The 20,801-nt window shown below is 44.5% G+C and overlaps 1 protein-coding gene across 1 annotated transcript in view; it reads right to left on the reverse strand.

The window, feature by feature from the left end:
- C5H20orf194 (chromosome 5 C20orf194 homolog) overlaps positions 1-20,801 on the reverse strand; it is a 132,125-nt gene that overhangs the window by 67,680 nt on the left and 43,644 nt on the right. Inside the window, exons 10-16 of the mRNA XM_032904223.1 lie at positions 19,776-19,911; positions 14,590-14,671; positions 13,726-13,762; positions 8,535-8,622; positions 7,353-7,429; positions 4,969-5,013; positions 4,277-4,322 (exon numbers count right to left, since the gene is read on the reverse strand). Coding sequence (XP_032760114.1) covers positions 4,277-4,322; positions 4,969-5,013; positions 7,353-7,429; positions 8,535-8,622; positions 13,726-13,762; positions 14,590-14,671; positions 19,776-19,911 — 511 coding nt within the window. The remainder of the gene's footprint in view (positions 1-4,276; positions 4,323-4,968; positions 5,014-7,352; positions 7,430-8,534; positions 8,623-13,725; positions 13,763-14,589; positions 14,672-19,775; positions 19,912-20,801) is intronic.

The following is a 20,801-nucleotide window of genomic DNA, read 5'->3' on the forward strand; positions in this document are numbered from 1 at the left end:
CTGTTCCAGTGCTATGCCTGCCTGACTTGCTGCCATGCTCCCCTCCATGACGCTAATGGACTTGGCTATGGTGTTTTACCACAGTAATAGGAACCCTAACTAAGACACTCACTAAAGTGGACGCTTGCCTTTTTTCGTTCGGGTGGTTAGCTAGAGTGCTCTTGAGATTCACCGACCTTCACGGTTCCAGTGCTGGTGTTACAGGTCCATGTTGTAGCCATGCCTGGCTTTTTGCTGTTTGCATTTTTTTTCTTTTTTTTTTTTTTTTTTTTTTTTTCGGAGCTGGGGACCGAACCCAGGGCCTTGCCCTTGCTAGGCAAGCGCTCTACCACTGAGCTAAATCCCCAACCCATGTCTGGCTTTTTACATCAATGCTGGGAATTCTGATTCAGGACCTCGTACTTGCAGAGCAAGCACTTTTAAGCACATTCTTTCTCATTCCTCCTTCACTTCCCTACTTAAATACTGATACATTTAGCCCAGTATGTGTGTTCTATTTTCTCCACCCATTACCCTAGTATCCCTGTCTCTAAACCTTATAGGAGATAAAACAGTATCATCTCTTGTGCCCAACACTGGAAAATGCTCTCACACTACCACCGGTGCTATTGTAGTTGGCTTCCCTCTGAGCATAAACCTAGGGTGAAGACAACTCATCAGGAGCACTCACATAAAATAAACAAAACACACTGTTCAGAAATGGGTCAGTGGGTGAAGGATATGCTGCCCAAGTGTAAGAACCTCAGTTTGGATCCATCCCCAACACCCGCATTAAGCCAGGTACTAGGGCTAGATAACCCCAGCACTGACAAGCAGAGACATGCAGATCCAGAGGGCTTGCTGGATACCAACATTTTTCAAACCATTTCACAAAATACCAAGGTGGGGGGTGTCAATCCATCCTACAGAGCCATTATACTATTACCCTGATGCCAAAACTGGACAAAGCCAAAGCCAAAAACAGGGAACTACACACCAAATTCCTGATAAGCTCAGATACAAAAATTCTCAACAAAATACTTGCAAAACAGAATTTTAGAACAAATTAAGATCATATATCACTACCAAACTGGTTTCATAGCAGAGATGCAAGGTTAGCTTAACATATATATATAAATGAATCACATATACAATAACAGTAACAGACCTGAAGACGGAAATTGCATGATCATCTCAACAGATGCTGAAAAGAATTTGACATAGTTTAGCACGCCTTAAGATTCCTGAAGAAACTATGAATGGACAGCCTCTGCTCCCCATATGGTGGGATTAAAGGCATGATTCTATATTTAAAGACCCCAAGTATTCTACCAGAAAACTTTCAGATCTGATAAACATGTTCAGTAAAGCGGCAGGATACACAATCAGTGTGTGTGTGTGTGTGTGTGTGTGTGTGTGTGTGTGTGTGTGTGTGTGTGTGTGTGTGTGCAATGCTGAGAGCCATATATATGCATGAACCTGCTGGGAAGAAAACTGGGAAAAGTAACCCATTCATAAATTCTTAATAGCTAAAAAACAAAAACAAAAACAAAAACAAAAAACCTAACTAGGTGAAAGGCCACTACAAGAAAAACAGTAAGACACTGAAAAGAAACTGATGACAACAGCTGACTAGAGGGGAAGACCTGTGCAAATGATATTGCTAGGATTAATCTACAGATTAAAAACCTCATGACTAAAACCACAATGACAGATTTAGCTCAGTGTATTAGCAAGCACAAGGCCTTGGGGCCAGTGTCTAGTATCAGGGAAAAAATTACAATGCCATTTAGAAAAAAAACAGGTAAAACTAGGATAGAGCAATGGCTGTGTGTTCTAATTTGGCTTCTATCATGAAAACCGCCACAAGCAAGAGCAACTGGGCAGGAAAGTGCTTATCTGGCTTACAGGTTACAGCCCACCATCAGAAAGGCCAAAGCAGGAGCTGAGGCAGACAACACTGTCTGGCCTTCCCTGACTTGCTCAGCTACCTTCTTACATAATCCAGGACCACTGGTCTAGGGTGACACCACCCAGAGGGCTAGGCAACCCTCCACCGTCAATTACAATGTCCCACATGTCCACAAACCAATTTGGTGGGGGCAATTCCTCAACCGGAGGTCCCTCTTTTCCAGGGATCTCCATTTGTATTAAGCTATCAAAAACTAACCAACACCCTGCAAGCATGAGGGTCTGTGTTCAAATCCCCAGCACCCACATAAAAAGCTGGGCAAGTGCTAGGGGTGGGCAGAGATGAGGGGAGCTGGGCATGATCACCAGCCTAGATCCAGGTTTCTGAGACCCTGTCTCAGAACAACAAAGTAAAGAGCAGTACAGCAGGACATGCAACGTCATCCTCTGCCCTCTGCACATTCCCTCACAAAAGGGACTTCTGAATTCTCCGTCTCTCTTCTTGATCCTATCTGCTCAGTGCTGGAATCACAGGTATGTGCTTGTGTGCCCAGTTCACACTGTGCTGGAGATCAAATTCGGGGTTTGGTGCATGTATTCAGAATATTGCGGCATGCTCCCCAGGCTGGCCCTTAACTTAGAGACTCAAGAATCCTCTACCTCAGCCTCCTAAGCCACTGACGCTGCAGTGCAATGGCACAGTGCCTGGCTTCCAGTGAACTAATAACAAAAAATAACATAAGTCTAGCCTGTTACAAATCACTTCTTATGGAATTAAGCACCCTAAAAAGCGATGCACAAGTCTAAGAGAAGTCAGGGGTTAGAGGTCAGCAGGGAACTATCTGGGGCTGGACAGATGGCTCAGCAGTTAAGAGTACTGGCACAGAAGTACCTGGGTTGGATTCCCAGCATCCACATGGCTGCTCACAGCAACTGAAACTAATCCCAGGGCTCAACACCTTTCTGGCTTCAGTAGGTACCAAATATATGTAGTATACAGATACATGTCAGGCAAAACACCCATACGTATAAAATAAAAACAAATCTACTATATAGAAATAAAAAAGGCAAATCATTTCCAGTATCTCAAGTGATTCTTTTCTTTTTTAAAGATCTGGTCTCACTATGTACCCTGGTTAGCCTGGAATCACTATGTAGACCAGGCTGGCCTCAAATTCACAGAGATCCGCCTGCCGCTGCCTCCCAAGTACTGCCATTAAAGGTGTGCATTATCACCATGAAGCTAACTCAGACTTTTTCAAAGGGACCATATGTAGTATAAAATGTTCATTACTCACAACTTTAAAAACTATTTTTGCAGCTTTTCTACTAGGGATGGGGATATGTTTTTAGTATTTTGGGGAGGGAAAAGAGGACACATTTGTACCAAGTCATCCACAGCTACCTCACTCAGTTGTCCATGAACAAAGCCTTCTGGAATTAAGAAAATGGACATGCATACTAAAACCAGAATCCTGGTTCAAACAAACATGTTCTCACATTCTGTTTCCTAGTACTTTTCACCTCAGGGTTGCCCTGGAGTAAATGGAGCCCTTGGCTTGTGGCTGAAAATAGCCTACAAATTCTGACTTCCTCAGACTATGTCCATGGGCCATGACTTTACCCCAGCCATCAACCAACCAACCAACCTCCCTCCCTCCCTCCCTCCCTCCCTCCCTCCCTCCCTGTTTATTTTGAGGCAGGGTTTCAATATGTAGTACTAGCTGGTGTAGAACTACGTAGAGCAGACTAGCCTCAAACTCACAGAGATCCACTTGCCTTTGCCTCCCAAGTGCTGGATTAAAGCCATACCACACCTGGTTCAGTTAATTTTAAAATCATTCCACGGCCCCAGCAGGAAATATGGAAAACTCTGCTCTGACTACCCAACTTCATGAGACACACAGACACCCGAGGATTGCTGTTCGTTTAATCTCTCCCTGGTTCCTGTTAGGCAACAAGAGCGGATCTTATAATAAAAAGGAGCCCTTGAGGGCTGGAGAGGTGGCTCAGAAGTTAGGACATGGGTTGCTCTTTCAGAAGGCCTGGGTTTGGCTCCAGCACCAATACTGAGTGGCTCACTACTGCCTGTAACTCCAGCTTCAGATGATCTGACACCCTCTTCTGGTTTCCACCAGTACCGGCACCAGCACACATGTGGCATATACACACACATAAAAATAAAACTTAAAAAACAAAACAAAACAATGGAACCATAGGAAACTTGGTTTGTAATGCTCAGTTCACAATTCTTCCCAAAGTTGTCATAACCTCAGCTGCCTGTAGAACTTCCCAGTTGTTTCTTACAGCAAATCCTTTGCAGAAAGATGTCCCTCTCTAGCCATTCTCAGGCAGCTGACTTGTAACAGTTCTGCTAACTGCTTACCGTTTTCACAAAGGATAAGCTATCTTCATTATTCAGAGGCACAATTCTACAAGAAAGAGACAGTAGAGAAATACATTAAAGGATTATGGCTTCTCCTTCTTTAAAAACAGGATCTCATGTAACCCAGGTTGGCCCCAAACCCACTATGCAGTTGAGGAGTGGAAGCAGGAACAAAAAAGTTTAAGGCCACCCTGGGGCTATATGAGACTATCTCAACACAGAACAAAACAAGCTTTGGGTTGTATGTGTATAGAATTAGCACTGGAAAAAGTAATGTTAGTGCCTGACCTTAGTCTCCACTTCCCATGGGATAAAATTGGGTGCAGGGACTCAGATAAGCCTAGGTCCAAGTGCAGAATGGCACCTCTGCCCGAATAGAACATGCTGACATCAATAATGGTAGCAGCTATAAGGGGTCTGCTGTCTGTCTGTCTCTGTCTCTGACTCAAATACAGCCTTATGTATCCCAGGAAGGCTGTAAACTTTCTAGGCATCAGAGGATGACCATGAACTTCTGCTCTTCTTGCCACTTTCCTGAGTCATCTCACTGATATACCCAGGTCTCAAATTCTGGGTCCTCCTGCCTCTGCCTCCTGAGTGTTGAGATTCCAGGCATGGACCACAATTGGATAGTCCCTCTTCTTTGTGTCCTGACACTTTCCCATGAAAGGAGTAACCACAATTATACCTACCTTCCCTGGTTATTCACAGCATGAATATGAAAAGCCACCCTGGAGCTGTAGAGCAGAAAGGAAACAAATCAGAGGTCAAGTCTCTTGTTCAGGACTCTGAAATACTTGTTTCTACCCTGTTTCTTCCCCATACTGTCAAAGCCACTCAATCAAGTGAATGGCATCCCCTTTTGGTTATTGTTTCTGTTTTTGAGACAGGGTCTTACTATGCAGCTCTGGCTGCCCTACAACTCACTATGTAGACCAGGCTGGCCTCAATTCATAGAGATCCACTTGCCTCTGCCTCCTGAGTGCTGGAGTCAAAGGCACCCCCACTCCAGCTAGAGTATCTTCCTTCTTCAGCTGTTTTAGATGCTGTTTTTCAAGGTCCCAGGACATCGCCAGCTGTGAAGCTTAGATATTCCATCCATGGCCTGCATCTGTGCTGCTTCTCAAGACTGCTCAACTCTTGGCTATGAGCAGACACAGTAACCAGTGCAGCCTGGCTGGGAATGGCCCTCTCCTGGCCCAGGGCCTCCGGCTCCTCAGTGCCTAATGACTTCTCGGATCCTCCTTGTTTTCAGTACCTCTGGGTCAACTTGCCAGCCCTTCTCTGTGCCCTTTGCTATTCAAAGCCAACTGCTATAGATCTATAGCAGGGTCAAGCTTCAACGTAAGAACTTTCCTGCTCTCCCCCTGGGAGACAAGGTCTTTCTGAGATAGCCTCACTGTGTAGCCTTGTCTGGCCTAGAACTTGCTCTGTAGGTCAGGCTGGCCTCAAACCTGCAGAGATGCTTCTGCCTCTCTGCTTCTGCCTCCTGAGTGTTGAATTACAGACATGTGCAAGTCTGCTCAGCTCTTTCTAAGGTTTCTGTCAATCATTTAGTGTGGGGTGGGGTTGGGAGGATGGTGAGTATACCGCCATGCACTTGTGGGGGTCAGAGGACAACTTGCAGCAGGAGTCAGCTCTCTCCTTAAGTGGGTTCTGGAAACTGAATTCAGGTCATCTGAGTTGGCAGTGAGTGCCTTTACCTGGTAAACCATCTTGCCAGCCCAAGAAAGTAATTAAATTGTTTGTGCTTATATAAGCTTAACTTCGTGTCACAGCAAGGATGAGTCAGTAACGTGAGCTTCCTGTGTCTATTAACTGCTCCATCCTCCCTCCCCTTCTAGGAGGAGGGACCTCAGTGAGGCGGTCCTGGCAGAGGAAGCAGTCATGATTTCCGTCTGAACACTAACTAGCCTGGGAGACTTTCTCCTCCTGCCTTCCTCCAGCTAGAATGGTTCATTCGGACCCAAGAACATCCACAGGTGGCCTGGGTAAGAACTGGAACACAGGAGGCCCAGAACTGCTGTGTCAGCCTGGGTGGTGACACAGAAGGACTCAGACCACAGCCACTAAGATCTACCTGCACAATCACTGTGCGGAGTGAGTGCTCCAGAAACACAGTGGGAGACGCCTACTGTGCTTACGTCGGGGCAGGAAGAGAAGAGGGCCTCTCCGGCTCCCCGCTGGGAGAGGAGCCTTGCATCACGGTCTGGCTCTTCCCCCCACCCATGCAGCTGCAGTGTGACAACAGGACCCTCCCTTTCTGTCACCGTTCTGCCGCCAACTGAGCTATCCGCCAAACGCTCCTTGCTCACTACTCAGAACCACAGATGAACAATGTGGGCCATGCAGTAACGGGCGGTACGGCAGAGCATGTCCAGACTTTTCCTTTAAAGATCAGGTGTCCTACTCTGTAGCTCTAGCTGTCCTAGAGCTCACCATGTGCATCAGGCTGGCCTCTAACTCCTGCAGAGCTCCAGCTGACTCTGTCTCTGGAGTTCTGGCATTAGAGGCATGAGCCACCAAGCCTGGCTCCAAGTCTTCTTAAATAAACTTCCCAGTGTTGGTCTTTCATAACCTTTGTATAAAACTCTACAAAAATGGTCCTCTTGTGAGGCGGAGGGTGCAGTGGGCTGAGCTCATGCAAATGTAGCTAAGGACAAAGACAGTACAGAGCTGTGACAGGACACACTGGGAATGTGACAGGAGAACTTCAAGAAACAAGACCCCCTGCTGCCAGGAAGGAGCTGAGCTGAGCTCTCTTTCATTAGTGGTCTCCTGCCCCTCACGACTCTACCCTTCCGGTTCCCCTGCTCCTCCTCCTTAGCTTTGGCACCAGGCTGGTCGGTCTCCCACTGTTCCAGTATGGATCTGCCTCACATTCTACTCTCAAAACAGACGTGTCTTCCTGATACAGTTTCTCCATCCTGATCACGAGTGGTTCTCTTTCATGCATCCTATTGTTTGACTTGAACATTTCTCAAAGTGAGAGAGAGGTGAAATCTAAGTTATCAGAGACAAGGGGATCTTAATTTTTAAAAAAATAAATTCTTATAAAATACCAGTTATTGCTTACCGTAGTTCTGCTTTGAACGGAACCAACTCAGTGAACACTAACCCAGACTCCAGAGTTTGTTGTGCTACCGCCTTGGCCTGTAAAAGCAGCAACAAAACAAACAATTACCTTTCAAGCAGCAAAAGTATACACATCTCTGACAGGAGAGGCCCTTCTAAAAGTTGGCCAGTGCCCTTCCCGTCTATGTGACTACTTTGTATACCTCAAAAGATTAAAGTGAAAGCGTCAGGTTATGGGGACAGGTAGGTGCCTGCTGGACTCACAGGAAACGTACTTGGGCAGGGGCACACTGGCATCTCATCTGCTGGAGAGACGTAAGCAGCTGGTTAGGCAGCTGGAGTGCTATGTGAGCACTAGAAATGTGCTTCCTCCTCCCTTCTCCCTGGCTCTGGGGAGGGAGGGACCAGTGCCCTCAGTTTCTGCTAGACATTGAGAATATTCGAATAACTCAACCTACAGAAGATCAGTGAGGGGGAAAAGAGGTGAGAACTAAAGTTGAAGGACATCTAATGGCTCTGCAGAGCTTTCTACGATGTAGCAGCTAAAGGACGAGAAAGCCCACAGTTACTAGGAGTCGAGCTCAGTAGGAAGGGGTGCCAAGGAGCTGGTGACTACAGCTACATTCTCGCTGACAGCTACATCATACACAACCTTTCCACTGTCAACTGGCTTCCTTCAGGAAAAGTCCTACTGGATTGGGAAGGCATCAAGCCGTCTCTTCTCATCTTACTGGGTCAGATTTAGGAATCCAACTCAGCAGGGCAGGGTAACCGCAAAACAGCAAGGAAGAAAACGGTCAGAGAGCAAGTATACGCATGCTTGCCTAGTCAGTCAGATTTTCTAACCTCAATTACAGGAAACCAACCGTGTAGCTCAAAATAAGCTTTAATGGCTTCTTTAACATTCAACCTTCTTTTCTATAACTTCTAAAAGTGTCTTGTCTAAATTATTAATACAGCAATGACTGTGCTTTTACACAATCGGGTGTCTATAAAAGTAACAGCAGCTCATAAAGTAACAGCAGCATGGCCACAGGCAGCAGCAGTTCAAGTGCTACAGGCTTGGCTGCCAAGGCCCTAAGTCACACAGCAGTGAGTACTGCATGCCATCCAAATGACAAACGGTTAGGATGATTTATGTTAACTGATGACTACCCAATCAGAAATATGGTACTTAAATTACCTTTGCCAGACTGCAAGTTTTAGCATAGCATGCAATGGCAGCCAAAACAGCCTCAGTAACAGCAGCATATACCTGGGATAAGAGCCTACTTTAAAGACAAAAAGTAATGGTTAATATAGCAGCACATAGTCTTGTAAAAAGCCTATGCCTGGGGCAGAGGAGATGGCTCGGTGGTTAAGAGCACTGGTTGCTCTTCCAGGAGGACCAGGGTTCAATTCCCAGCAACCTCACAGCAGCTCACACCTGTCTGTAACTCCAGTTCTGGCCTCCAAAGGAACTGCACACATGGTACACAACACACAGCAGACAAAACAGTCACAGAAAACAAAAAATATTCTTTAAGAAAAGTAGTATGCCCATAAATGGTGGTTTATAGTGATGCTCAAAAGACGGAATCTCATATGTAAGGCAGGCTGGCCTTACACTGTCTTCTCCCCTCACAAACTGCTGGTATTACAGGCATAAAGCACCATGTCTGCTTCCCAAGAATCAACATTTAGATAAGCCCAGAAAAGTGCCACAGTGGAACCAAGTGAAAAGCGGAACTCTAAACTCACTGTCAAAGAAGCTGCCAACTTCACCCAGCTCCTTAAATTGTGAGACTGGAAATCGAGCCTGGTCCTCTAGAAGAGCACACAGTGCTCTCGACTGCTGAACCATCGCTCCAGACTCGGTTTCTGCTATCATTCTGTCAGGATCTTTTATAGATCCCTGCTTGGCACCAAACTCACAATGTAGACCAGGCTGGCCTCAAACGTGAGATCTTCCTCACCCCACATGCTAAGTGCTGAGATGACAAATGTGCTAAAATGCACAGCTCCTGGGTTATTAATTTGTTATTTAATGTGCTATATAATCTGTATATCTATTTCTATTCATATATGCTCACAGACTTAATTTTTTCTTGGGGGAAAAAAAGAATTGTTAGACTAGAAATGGCTCAGTGGTTAAGAGCACTTGTTGCTTTTGCAGATGATCTTGGTTTGATTCCCAGCACCTACACAGTAGCTCACAACTACTTTAACTCCAGTTCCAGGGGAGCTGAGGCTCTTTACTGACCTCCACAAGTATACATGAGGTACACATATATGCATGCATTCAGGCAAAACACAAATAAATAAATAAATAAATAAATAAATAAATAAATACATACATACATACATACATACATACATACATACATACATAAATAAGACTGGTTGAGTGGAAAAAGTCTGAGAAGCCCTACTTTGACTCACTAAAGAAAGGAATTTTCAACTTTTAAAAAGTCATGTGTCCTGTACTCTACTCGTTAATGTTTTGGGTTTTTTAAAAGACAGTACTTTACCTTGCCATGTAGCCTGGACAGTCAGAACTCACTTTATAGACTAGGTTGGCCTTGAACTTATAGAGATCCACCTGTCTGTGCCTTAAGTGCTGGGATTACAAGAATGCTGCACTATGCCCAATAAATCTTTTCAAGAACAACGGTGACAGCAATGTTGGCTGGGCAGGTGGCTCAGGAGTTAAAGCACACACTGTGTTTCCTGAGAGCCTCAGTTTGATCTCTACACTCATGTCAGATGGCTCACAACCACTGTAACTCTAGCTCTAGGGACCTGACATGTCTAGCCTCCTCCGGCCCTGGTACTCATGTGCACATACATACCCATAGAGACACACAAATACATCTAATTAATAATAAAGAATAAGTCTCTAAAAATGGAGCAAAATAAAATCATGAAAGTAGTTGTTCATCTGCAAAATACCAACTTTCCCTATTTGTGAGCAAACAATAACATCAGTAGACTTCCTGGGCCTCTGTGAGAAGGAGTGAGTACCCAGACACCAGGAGCCTTGTACTGAAACAGACGGAAGGGCTTCCACAAGACCACCACACTCTTTTCACGTCCTCTCACCAATAGAACTATTATGAACTCAGAGTAGGAATGCAGGTGGTCAGTAAAGAAAGGTTGAATTCAATGAAAAGAAACAGGGGCAGGCCCTGTCCAAGTACCTTGCCCGATTAAGGATGCCCAGGCTCTTCTCAGTTAGGACGATCACAGAGAAAAGGGCCTTATCTTCCAGACAATGAAAGGCAAGAAGATTGATTCCTTGGCAAGGAATTGATAAGACTCTTGGATTGGACTGAAATCTGTGAGACTCTTCCAATGGGTAGAAGGTGCTAAGAGTTTGACATCTGGGCTAACCCAGGAAGCAATATCTCTAAAAATAGAATATGCTGTCTAAGGTCACAGAAACTCACATCAAACTTGAACTTTCCTCTCAGCTTGGTGCCTCTCCTCTGTGCCACACCACACAGCCATCTCCTTCTCACCTTCTGTCACACACCTCCATCTTATAGGTCACAGATTAGCGTGAAGAATAAAAGGGAACAAGAATCTCAAATAACAAGATGACAAATGGTGGTACATGCCATTAATCCCAGCACCAGGGAGGCAAAGACAGGCAGATCTTTGTGAGTTTGAGGCCAGCCTGGTCTACATGGTGAGACTCTATAGGATATGCTGAAGAGAGAGGCAAGAGGACCAGGAGTTGAGACCAACATGGACCACACAGTTCATCCTAGAAAGACTGCTGAGTGGTTATGAACAGTTGCAGCTCCACCTGCATTGGGTTCCCAGCACTCACACCAGCAGCTCACAACCACCAAGACATCCGACACACTCTTCTGGTTTCCTGTGTGTGTGTGTGTGTGTGTGTGTGTGTGTGTGTGTGTGTGTGTGTGCATGTGTGCACGCGTGTGCACACGTGTGTGTGTGTGTGTGTAATCAAAATGAGAGAGAGAGAGGCAGGTTCCCCTGGCTGTGAGGCAGGCCACAGCAGAGGGTATAGTGATGTAAAGAGGCCTGTGAGGTACACTAGCCATGAGCTGTTTATCTTGAACTTTGGGCTTTCTAAACTTCACCCTATCCAGTGTGGTGGCACAGATTTGCATTAAGGAGGTAGAGCTGCGGGGAGCCCAACTTTCTGGGTGAGACTAGAAAGATTTCCCCACATCACGACACTTAAGTGGGTGATTGTCATTGTTTTGACTGCTTTGTTTTTGAGGAAGGGATTTCTTAGGCCTAAGCCAACACTGAAGTTGTTATGTAGACAAGAATGATCTTGAGCTCTGGCTCCTCCTGACTCTCTGCCAGCACACTGATGCGGTAAATGTTTTTTCTTTTTCTTTTTTTATTGGATTTTTAAAAATTTACATTTTAAATGTTATTCCCTTTCCCGGTTTCCCCTCTAGAAACCCACTATCTCACCTTTCCCCCTCACTTCTTGCTTCAAGTATCACTCAATCCAACACTGGCTAGGCACCCCTCAACCCCCGTATTACCCCGCATCTATCACCTCATCTAATACTAGCTAGCCCTATTTCACGTGGCCTGCCCTATACGGAACCTTAGACAATAGTTCAGTACATAAACCAAACAGCCTGGCTGTGTTACTGTCACAGTCCCCACTACCGCTGAGATCTGGAATGTCTGACATGGGCCTAAGTACACCTTTAAAAAAACATTTATTTATTCATTTCTGTATGGAAGGTTATGCAGCCTGCAACTATGGTATGTGGCATTTTCCTCCCAGATTAAACATTCCATCTTGGAAGGAATGCTCATTAAAACTCAGGAAATTCTATCTTTTTATTTATTTAATTTATTTATTTATTTTGGATTTTCAGGACAGGGTTTCTCTGTGTAGCCCTGGTTGTCCTAGAATTCAGTATATAGACCAGCTTGTTTTCAAACTCAAGAGATTTACCTGCATCTACCTCCCAAGTTCAGGCAAGACCCAGGAAATACTAAGAAAAGTTAAGACTCAGAAAGTAAACAACTTGCTAAGTCTCAGAAGTCCCTGAAACTGAACAACTTTACAAGATCCCTCCCTCTCTCAGGGCTATGTGAGCAGTAAGGCTGCTGAGGAGATGCTCCAGTCTGTTGAGCTGCCTGCAAGCTGTGCAGAGAGCTTCATCACCCAAGCTGGAGTGAGCGGCCAGTGCTGCAGTTGTGGCTGTCTTTGAGGTCATCCACACTTCTGGAAGGAACCCTAATAAACTCACTGGTTTACTAAGCTAAACTTTTGTGGTAAAGCGAGATATCTGTTTGTGCCTTCCCAGAAATAGTGTAGCACACAGTGCACCGTGTGCATGTGGAGGTCAGAGAACAACTAAGGAGTCATTTCTCACTAGTGGCAACGAACACTCTTGACTGCTGAGCCATCTTGCTGCTCCCTCCCTTTTTAATTTTTATTTTTTGGTCGTGTACTTTACCACAATGACAAGGAAAGTAACTAACATAATCCTGTCTCAAGGGGAAAAACCCAGACTGTTACATGTAATAAGCAGATGTCATGTGTGGCCTGTGTCACAGAAGCTTTACTGTAGTCAATGCATGGTCCCTGAGAGCTTGTTTGGAGATTCTAATAAGACAGTGCACTACGTGTGCAGCCTTGACTGATCACTCCTCTCCAACAGGAGAAGGAAGCTGTCCTTTTGCAGAGTATGGCAGCCTGTGTGAGAAGGGGATGACACTGACTAACTCCCAAGCAAAGCAGCCCTGATGTTCAACAGGAACGCTGCAGCCACGTTACCTCATGCCCAGGAGTTTGAAGTGATACAGACAATTATTTGTAGCCAATCCCTGCTGGCCTTTGTGAAGAAGTGGTCTAGCCTTGTTGGGGACTCTGGTGAGGAGGATACTAATTAGAACTTCGAGCATCTAATTGCGGTCTGTGCATTCCTCGTTCCTCCTTTATGTAAAGGGAGGGAAGTCAGTACTAAGCAGGACCTCTCTAACACACATCACTGAGACTGAGCACATCTCTGGGGCACAAACCTGAATGTCAAGTCCAGAAAGAATTCTGAAGATCATATGAGATATCAGATTTCTACCAAGGGATTGAAGGTTTTGGTTTTAGAAAAAAATTCTCATTTTTTTTCCTGTGTATGAAATGCAAGAAGAGAAGTTATGTCATACACATGTATGGGCATACACAGGAAGCTCAGGAGGCGTTCCAGGGGAGGAGCAGATGGCAAAGCTGGCATAGTCCTCTGGCCTAGGCTGCAGACTGACTGGGCCATATACAGCAGTGTCTGCCTCATAAACTGCAGCCCTCAGCAGTGCTGACATCAAGGGGAGGCCGCAGGGCCTTGGGGAGAACTCAGCTTCGAGAAGAGGAAACAAATGGCACAGGAACTTACATTTGCTCAGTTGTCCTGGGCAGCTTCTCATCATCACCTGTAAAAAGGGAAACGTTTCAGTTTAAGTTAAATAGAACACATGCAGATGGCAAGTGGTACTTTTGCCTTTTCCCAGAATTTTCTCAGGCTTTCATTTACCCCCTGATCCTTTTTTAATTCATTTCACAGAATCTTAGGCTCTTGAATGTGTGTGTGTGTGTGTGTGTGTGTGTGTGTGTGTGTGTGTGTGTGTGTGTGTGTGTGTGTATAAATAAAATTAATGTTTAAGTTCTATATTTAATTTTCTTAATTATTTGACCTAAGTAATTTTTCTTTTCAGAGTTTCCTGGCTTCTATATTAATGGTCTCTGATGTCCTGACCTCTGGGTAGCAATGCTGAGAGCCACACTCAATTCAAAAGTTTTTCCCCATGTCATATTCAGAGTACCCCAGCAAGCAGGGTCCCCCTTTCAGCCTAGCCTTCCTAAAGCTCACTGCTGCAAGTCTTCAGCCATGGGCTGTCCTAGCACAGCCTAGTCTCCCTCTTCTTACAAAGCAATTAGGCAGCAATTCAGTCATGTTATCCAACTGGAGCTCACATTCTTGCTCTCTCAAACTGTCTCATTAATCTTGGCCTTTTTTCTGACACTAAACACAGACGGTAAACACAGCTAGACTTCAAGTGGTAGGTTGAACTCATGGTTTTCCTCCTGAAATGCATTCTGTGAGGAATGAGTTAGACAAGTTGACTCTAGTTGAAATCAGGGAAGAAGTCAATGCCCACAAGATGGAATTTTGCATAAAATAGTACACTATGTTAACTTCTCCATCATAGGAAAACCCATTAGGTAAGAGCTGGTGAGGTAACTCTTTACAGAGACTTACCCAGGTAAGGAACATGAGTAGCTCCAAAGAAGTATGTCCTTGAGCACGCCAGAGGCCCCTTTGGTGAGACACACTGAGCGACCTGAGCATCATGGGGGAGGGAAAGGAGATGAGTATAGTAGGAGCTGGAGAGCTGGCTCGCAGGCCTGGCATCTCAATTCATCCCCAGAAACCATGGAAAGATGGAGTGGGGACAGACTCCACAAGACTGTCCTCAGGCCTCTACTCATCTGCATGGCACACGCAGTCCCCACTTCATGAACACACACAATAAACACACTTAAAAAGAAGCACACTTAGACAAGTAATGCTGACGAAAGGAACAGCAAACAGTTAATGGAATGCAGTTTATTTAACTGAATCTGATTTGCTTTTTTTATAGACAAAGATGACTTAATTTGATTTAAACAACAGTATTTATTTGTTTAAATTTAAATATGTTTTTAATTTTGGTTTTATTTGTGTGAGGGGTGCAAACAGGAATAGCATAGTGTAATGTGGAATTCTGAGCACAACTTTTTGTGAGTTGGCTCTCTCCTACTACATGAGCTGGGGGGTGAGGTCCAGCTAGCTTTAAAGTCAGTTCGACAGTCTAGATCACCTGACAGGAGCCTCAGTGGAGGGATTACCCAGATCAGGCTGTCCTACAGGCATGTCTAATGAATAGATGGAAGGCAGCCTATCCCACTGTGGGAAGTGGTCTCAGGCTATACAGGAAGCTGGCTAAGCATGAGGGAACTGGCAAGCAGTGCTCTTCCATAGTCGCAATTCAATCTCCAGCTAAGCTCCTGCCACAACTTCCCTCAGTGATAAACTGTGACCTCAAACTGTGACACTGACTGCTCTTCCAGAGGTCCTGAGTTCAAATCCCAGCAACCACATGGTGGCTTACAACCATCTGTCATGGGATCTGACGCCCTCTTCTGGTCTGTCTGAAGACAGCTATAGTGTATTTATATAGAATAAATAAATCTTAAAAAAAAAAACCCACAGGGGTTGGGGATTTAGCTCAGTGGTAGAGCGCTTGCCTAGGAAGCGCAAGGCCCTGGTTTGGTCCCCAGCTCCAAAAAAAAAAAAAAAAAAAAAAACCACAATTATTTCCTTGGTGTGTCAAGTCTACCATCAAACACACTTCTCAGTAATGTTACAATGTTTTTGATTTTTAGCATTTTCTTTTGAATCTTCCTTAGGTTTTCCAATTCTCTGCTTATTTATTCACCCATTCTTAAATGTTGTCTACTTTTTGCATTAGAGCTTTAACTATTAATTTGTTTATTTTAAATTCTCAATCCAGTTGTAGAGCAATAGCTCAAAGATAGAAAAAGTGCTTAACGTTCTTAAGATGCTGGGCTCCACCCTACCCTGCAATTAACAATAATAATAAAAAATGAATTCTATTTGAAAAAGTATAAAATATGAATTTTATCTGATTCTGAAGGTTATATCACCACCACACTACCACCACCACCACCCTAACCCCACCCCCCCCCACCCCACCCTGGCAGACTAGAGTGTTACTGTTGCTCAAGCTAGTTTTTTTTTGTTTTGTTTTGTTTTTTTAAAGATTTACTTATTTTATGTATGTGAGTACACTGTTGCTGTCTTCAGACACCCCAGAAGAGGGCATCAGATCCCATTATAGATGGTTTGTGAGCCACCATGTGGTTGCTGGGAATTGAACTCAGGACATCTGGAAGAGCAGTCAGTGCTCTTAACCACTGAGCCATCTCTCCAGCCCTCAAGCTAGTCTTGAACTTGCAACTTTCCTGTCCCAACCTTCCAAGTAATGGGATTACAGACATCTGCCATAGACCTGACTTTTTAGAAATAACACATTTGTTTTGTCACACAATACTTTCTCCTCAACTTTTGGTTTGCCTTGTAACTTTCTGTTGAAGCTAAACACAATACCACAAGTAACAGGGACTGAAAGAAAGCAAGCCTTCAGTGCAAGACTTGATGTTAATATGACTGGGCATTGCATTGTGTTTAGTGGTTTTGAAGCTTCAAGCCATGGGCTTCCTATTCCTGCAGCCTTGTATAAGTCTTTGTGTTTAGGTTTGGTCTTGCTGTCTATTGTAATTGTAAATGCTGGCCTCCAAGACTGGAGTCTGTACGTAGACCCAAGTGACCCTGGCCCCAAGTCATTTCTGATTGGTAAATAACGATGCCAACAGCTACAGCTGGGTAGGGTTTAGGTTTCTCAGGCTTTAGGGTAGGAGGAGAACCAAGAAGAGAAGAAGAAGGGAGAGGAGAAAGAAAAACTACCTTAGGTTAGGTAAGTCATTAAAAACATGGCCCTGGGGTTGGGGATTTGGCTCAGTGGTAGAGCACTTGCCTAGCAAGCGCAAGGCCCTGGGTTGTTCCCAGCTCCGGAAAAAAAAAAAAAAAAAAAAAAAAAAAGAAACAAACAAAAACATGGCCCTGAGGGCTGGTCAATTGGAATTAAGAGCAGCCCCAATGAAACAGAGTAATAACTTGGGGGTTATCCATAGGAAAGTAGATTTTAATAAACTAGAGGACAGATCTGCACAGCTCTTGTGCTGTTTAAGACTTATTGGGGCTGGGATTTATCTCAGTGGTAGAGCGCTTACCTAGGAAGCACAAGGCCCTGGGTTCGGTCCCCAGCTCCGAAAAAAAGAACCAAAAAAAAAAAAAAAAAAAAGACTTATTGTAAATATAATGGATGTGTGTGTCTTTTATCCAGGAACTAAATGGTCAAAGGTGGGGTAGATGCCTTGGATCAGGATTAAATAATTTCCACATCGTCTTTGAGTTTCCCTAGGAACTTCCTGTGTGATCTGCTGTTGCTGTACTGAGGATCTGCGGGGTTGTGCTATTCTCTAACCTTATGATTAAATCTGGGCGTGCTTGTGCCCTTCTTCACAGAGGGTCTTAGCTTTTTCTTCCCAGATTCCTAGGAAGGCTGGACTGTGAACAATTGGGGTTAGGAGAATGGAGAATGCCTTTGTTCTTTTGCTTTGTTTTGTTTCTCAAGACAGGGTTTCTCTGTGTAGCCCTGGCTGTCCTGGAATTGGCTCTGTAGAACAGGCAGGTCTTGAACTCAGAGATCAGCCTTCCTCTGCCTCCCAAGTGCTGAAATTAAAGGCATACAACACCACTGCCCAGCAAGTATGCCTTTCTTCTGAGTGGACTGGGACTGTGGTAAGATCTTTTATTTTGGAGATGAGGCCTTTATTACTACTCTTCTCACACTATAATGACTTTGTCCACCTGCCCCCTCCTCTCTGAGGAGTGTTTTGTTGGCTGATTACCATGAGAGTCCATTAGACTTATAGAAATTAAACCCATGAAAATGTGGTGCTTCCTCTACAACTGCATCCTCTATGAGTTCCTCAGCCTTAGGGGTCCATACTCAGAGCCCAGGATTTCATCACCATTTCCATCGGAGGGGACTGAGCTGGTCCTGACATCTTACTTCTCTGAAGAATCCAAGAACCATTTGTTTGTTTATTTAACAGTTCAGGCTCATAATTCTTTTTATTTTTTTAATTTCATATGTATTTTTTTCATGTATGTATATCTGTGTACCACTTGCATGCCTTGTGCCTTAAGATTGGGGCATCAGATTCCTTGGAACTAGAATTACGAATGGTTGTGAGCCACCATGTGGGTGCTGGGAATCAAACCTAGGTCCTCTTTAAGAGCAGCTAGTGCTCTTAATCACTGAGCTTTCTGTCAGCCCAAAAAGACATGATTCTTGATTGGTCCTCTGGGATCCTGCCCAAAAGAGAGGCTACTTGTAATTAATGAGTGGTGTCAAAACTCTGAGAGTATCCCAAGGAGAGTTGAGTGGAACAGCATCCACTCTCGTTCCTGACGGAGGGTGCCTAGCCCTCCCCACATCCTTTCTGGCAGGGTGGGGATGATATTTCTCTGTGGTGTTGTGTGGACTGCCCTGGTACTATTTGTATTTTGATGCTAATTATGCTTCCCCAAGAGGAAATTTACCTGCAACAGTATTGTATAGCAGTTTTTATCTACAAGTTTTTAATTTTGTGAGCCTCTGTCTTCTGGTTCTCTGAATAGCTGAGCACATTTCCTAGTAGCCAACACACGCATGAATGATTAAGGAGCCAGAAAACTTAAACTCGGTGTCATTGCTTTGGTTCTGGATTTATGAGCCCATCTATCAAATGTCCAGGGAATTTAGTTGAACTTAGTGGGTAAAGGGAAAGTATAAGTATCCCGGTTTTTAAATATGAGATATACAAGTCACACTGTACAAGTCTCTACTTCAGATTTAATACCTGAAGTCAACAAGTAACATCATGTAGAAATGCCTCTTCTCTAGCACTTCCTGTATATCCCAACAATTTCTAATTTCATCTCTGTTGCTATGAAAAAAACTCAGACTAAACGCCACTGTGGGGGAAAAGATTTACCTGCTTATACTTCCAGGTCACAGCCTGCCATTGAAGGAAGTCAAGGCAGGAACCTGAGACAGAAAGCACTGAGCACACTGGGGCTCACCCCCTCTCTGGTTTGCTCCCAGGCTCATGCTTAGCTCAAGATCCTCCTTTCTCCAGGAAAAGGTACTGTCACAGAAGGAGGGCTGGGCCTCCAGCCCCAATTCACAATCAAGACAATCCCTCAGATACCTGTCCATGTGTCTGATAAAAATAGTCAATTACTCAACAGAGACTCTATTTTGAGGTGATTGTAGGATGTATCACGTTGACAGTTGATGCTAATTGGGACAGGACAATCATGCTACATCATGCTACAGGACATACATTCTGGTAGACCGCTAATCTAGCTAGCTTGGAGGTGGCCCAAGGCTTTCAAGCTTTCAGCCCAGAAATGCTAAACCATATCTGCTTGTGTTCTCAAAAATCTTAATTAAAGAATAACAAACACCTACTATTCTAGCTTTCCTAATATCCTGCAATATTATAAAAAATACTTCATTAGAAACATTGAAAATATTTAAAATTCTATTAAGACAGTGTGGACTTTGACAATAATTAGAGTCCTATATTTGAGTGTAATGGTCCCTTTTATTTGTAAAACTGTAATGACAATTTTGGTTTCTATTAAAAAACACAGAAATATTATAAAAATGTTATTTTAATCCCAGGTGTAGGGATTGGGCCTCCTTCAGACTGTCTTTCTTGTTACTAGATAGTAAAATTAATCAGACGCCAGACAGCCCGGCCACTCACCATGTGTTTAGCAAAGCTCCCTGCAGGGCCAGTGTTGCGCACCAGGTGCCCCTCAGAAGGGAAGTTAAAGCTGCCGGTTCTCAGGTTGTCTCGAGTGGAGTGGGTACCAAAGAGAACAAAAGGCTGCCGATGAGGGCTGGAACAGCAAGGCAAATGTGGTCAGACAAGGTCCATGACTGAGCTCAGGCTTTTCTGAGTGGCGTAACCACAGGATGGGACAAATCCAACCTATGTAATGTGCCTGGCTGGCTTAGAAAGGAAGTCCGATGTCTCTGACTCCTCCTAGTGACCGCGCGCGCGCGCGTGTGTGTGTGTGTGTGTGTGTGTGTGTGTGTGTGTGTGACCGTGTGTGTGTGTGTGTGTGTGTGACCGTGTGTGTGTGTGTGTGTGTGTGTGTGTGTGACCGTGTGTGTGTGTGTGTGTGACCACAGCCCTGCTAAGTTTATGCTCTCCCGCCTGACCTCCTTTCTGAGGAACCAGTTACAAGAGTCTGCTCTCAATAATATAATGATGATACCCGATATTCATCAGGTAAAATTTTAACAGGAATCCAGCTTTTAGAGAATCACAGCAGTTGGACTACTCAGATCCAACAGACAACAGAGCAGCAGCCAACTTCTAAGTCCCTTTCAGGAGGGCAGGAGGAGAGAAGGACACCACCTCCCACACACCCACTGCCAGTCCTGGTGGTCTTCTCCTCTCCATCAACTAGACCTCCACCTCCTGCTCATTCCATGACCAATCCTTTCAGCCAGTTTAGTCAAGAGAGCTTTTCTAAGAGCCACCAAGAAAACTCCACATAGCACATCTCGCAAATCAAATGAATGCTACTCACTTTTCTTCTGAGCCTTAGTTCAAGCTAAGCTATGCTTTAAACAGAAAAGGATGTGTCTGAAACCCAGAAAAGTGCTTTGTCTATTAGACTGGTTAGGACTTGGGGAAAAACAGAGGGATTAGCTGCCTCCTCTGCCCACCAAAGAAAACTCCTGCTGAACATGACAAAGCTGAAAAGGAACTACTCAGAAA

The sequence above is a fragment of the Rattus rattus genome, chromosome 5, assembly GCF_011064425.1.
Source record: "Rattus rattus isolate New Zealand chromosome 5, Rrattus_CSIRO_v1, whole genome shotgun sequence".
Taxonomy (NCBI): domain Eukaryota; kingdom Metazoa; phylum Chordata; class Mammalia; order Rodentia; family Muridae; genus Rattus; species Rattus rattus.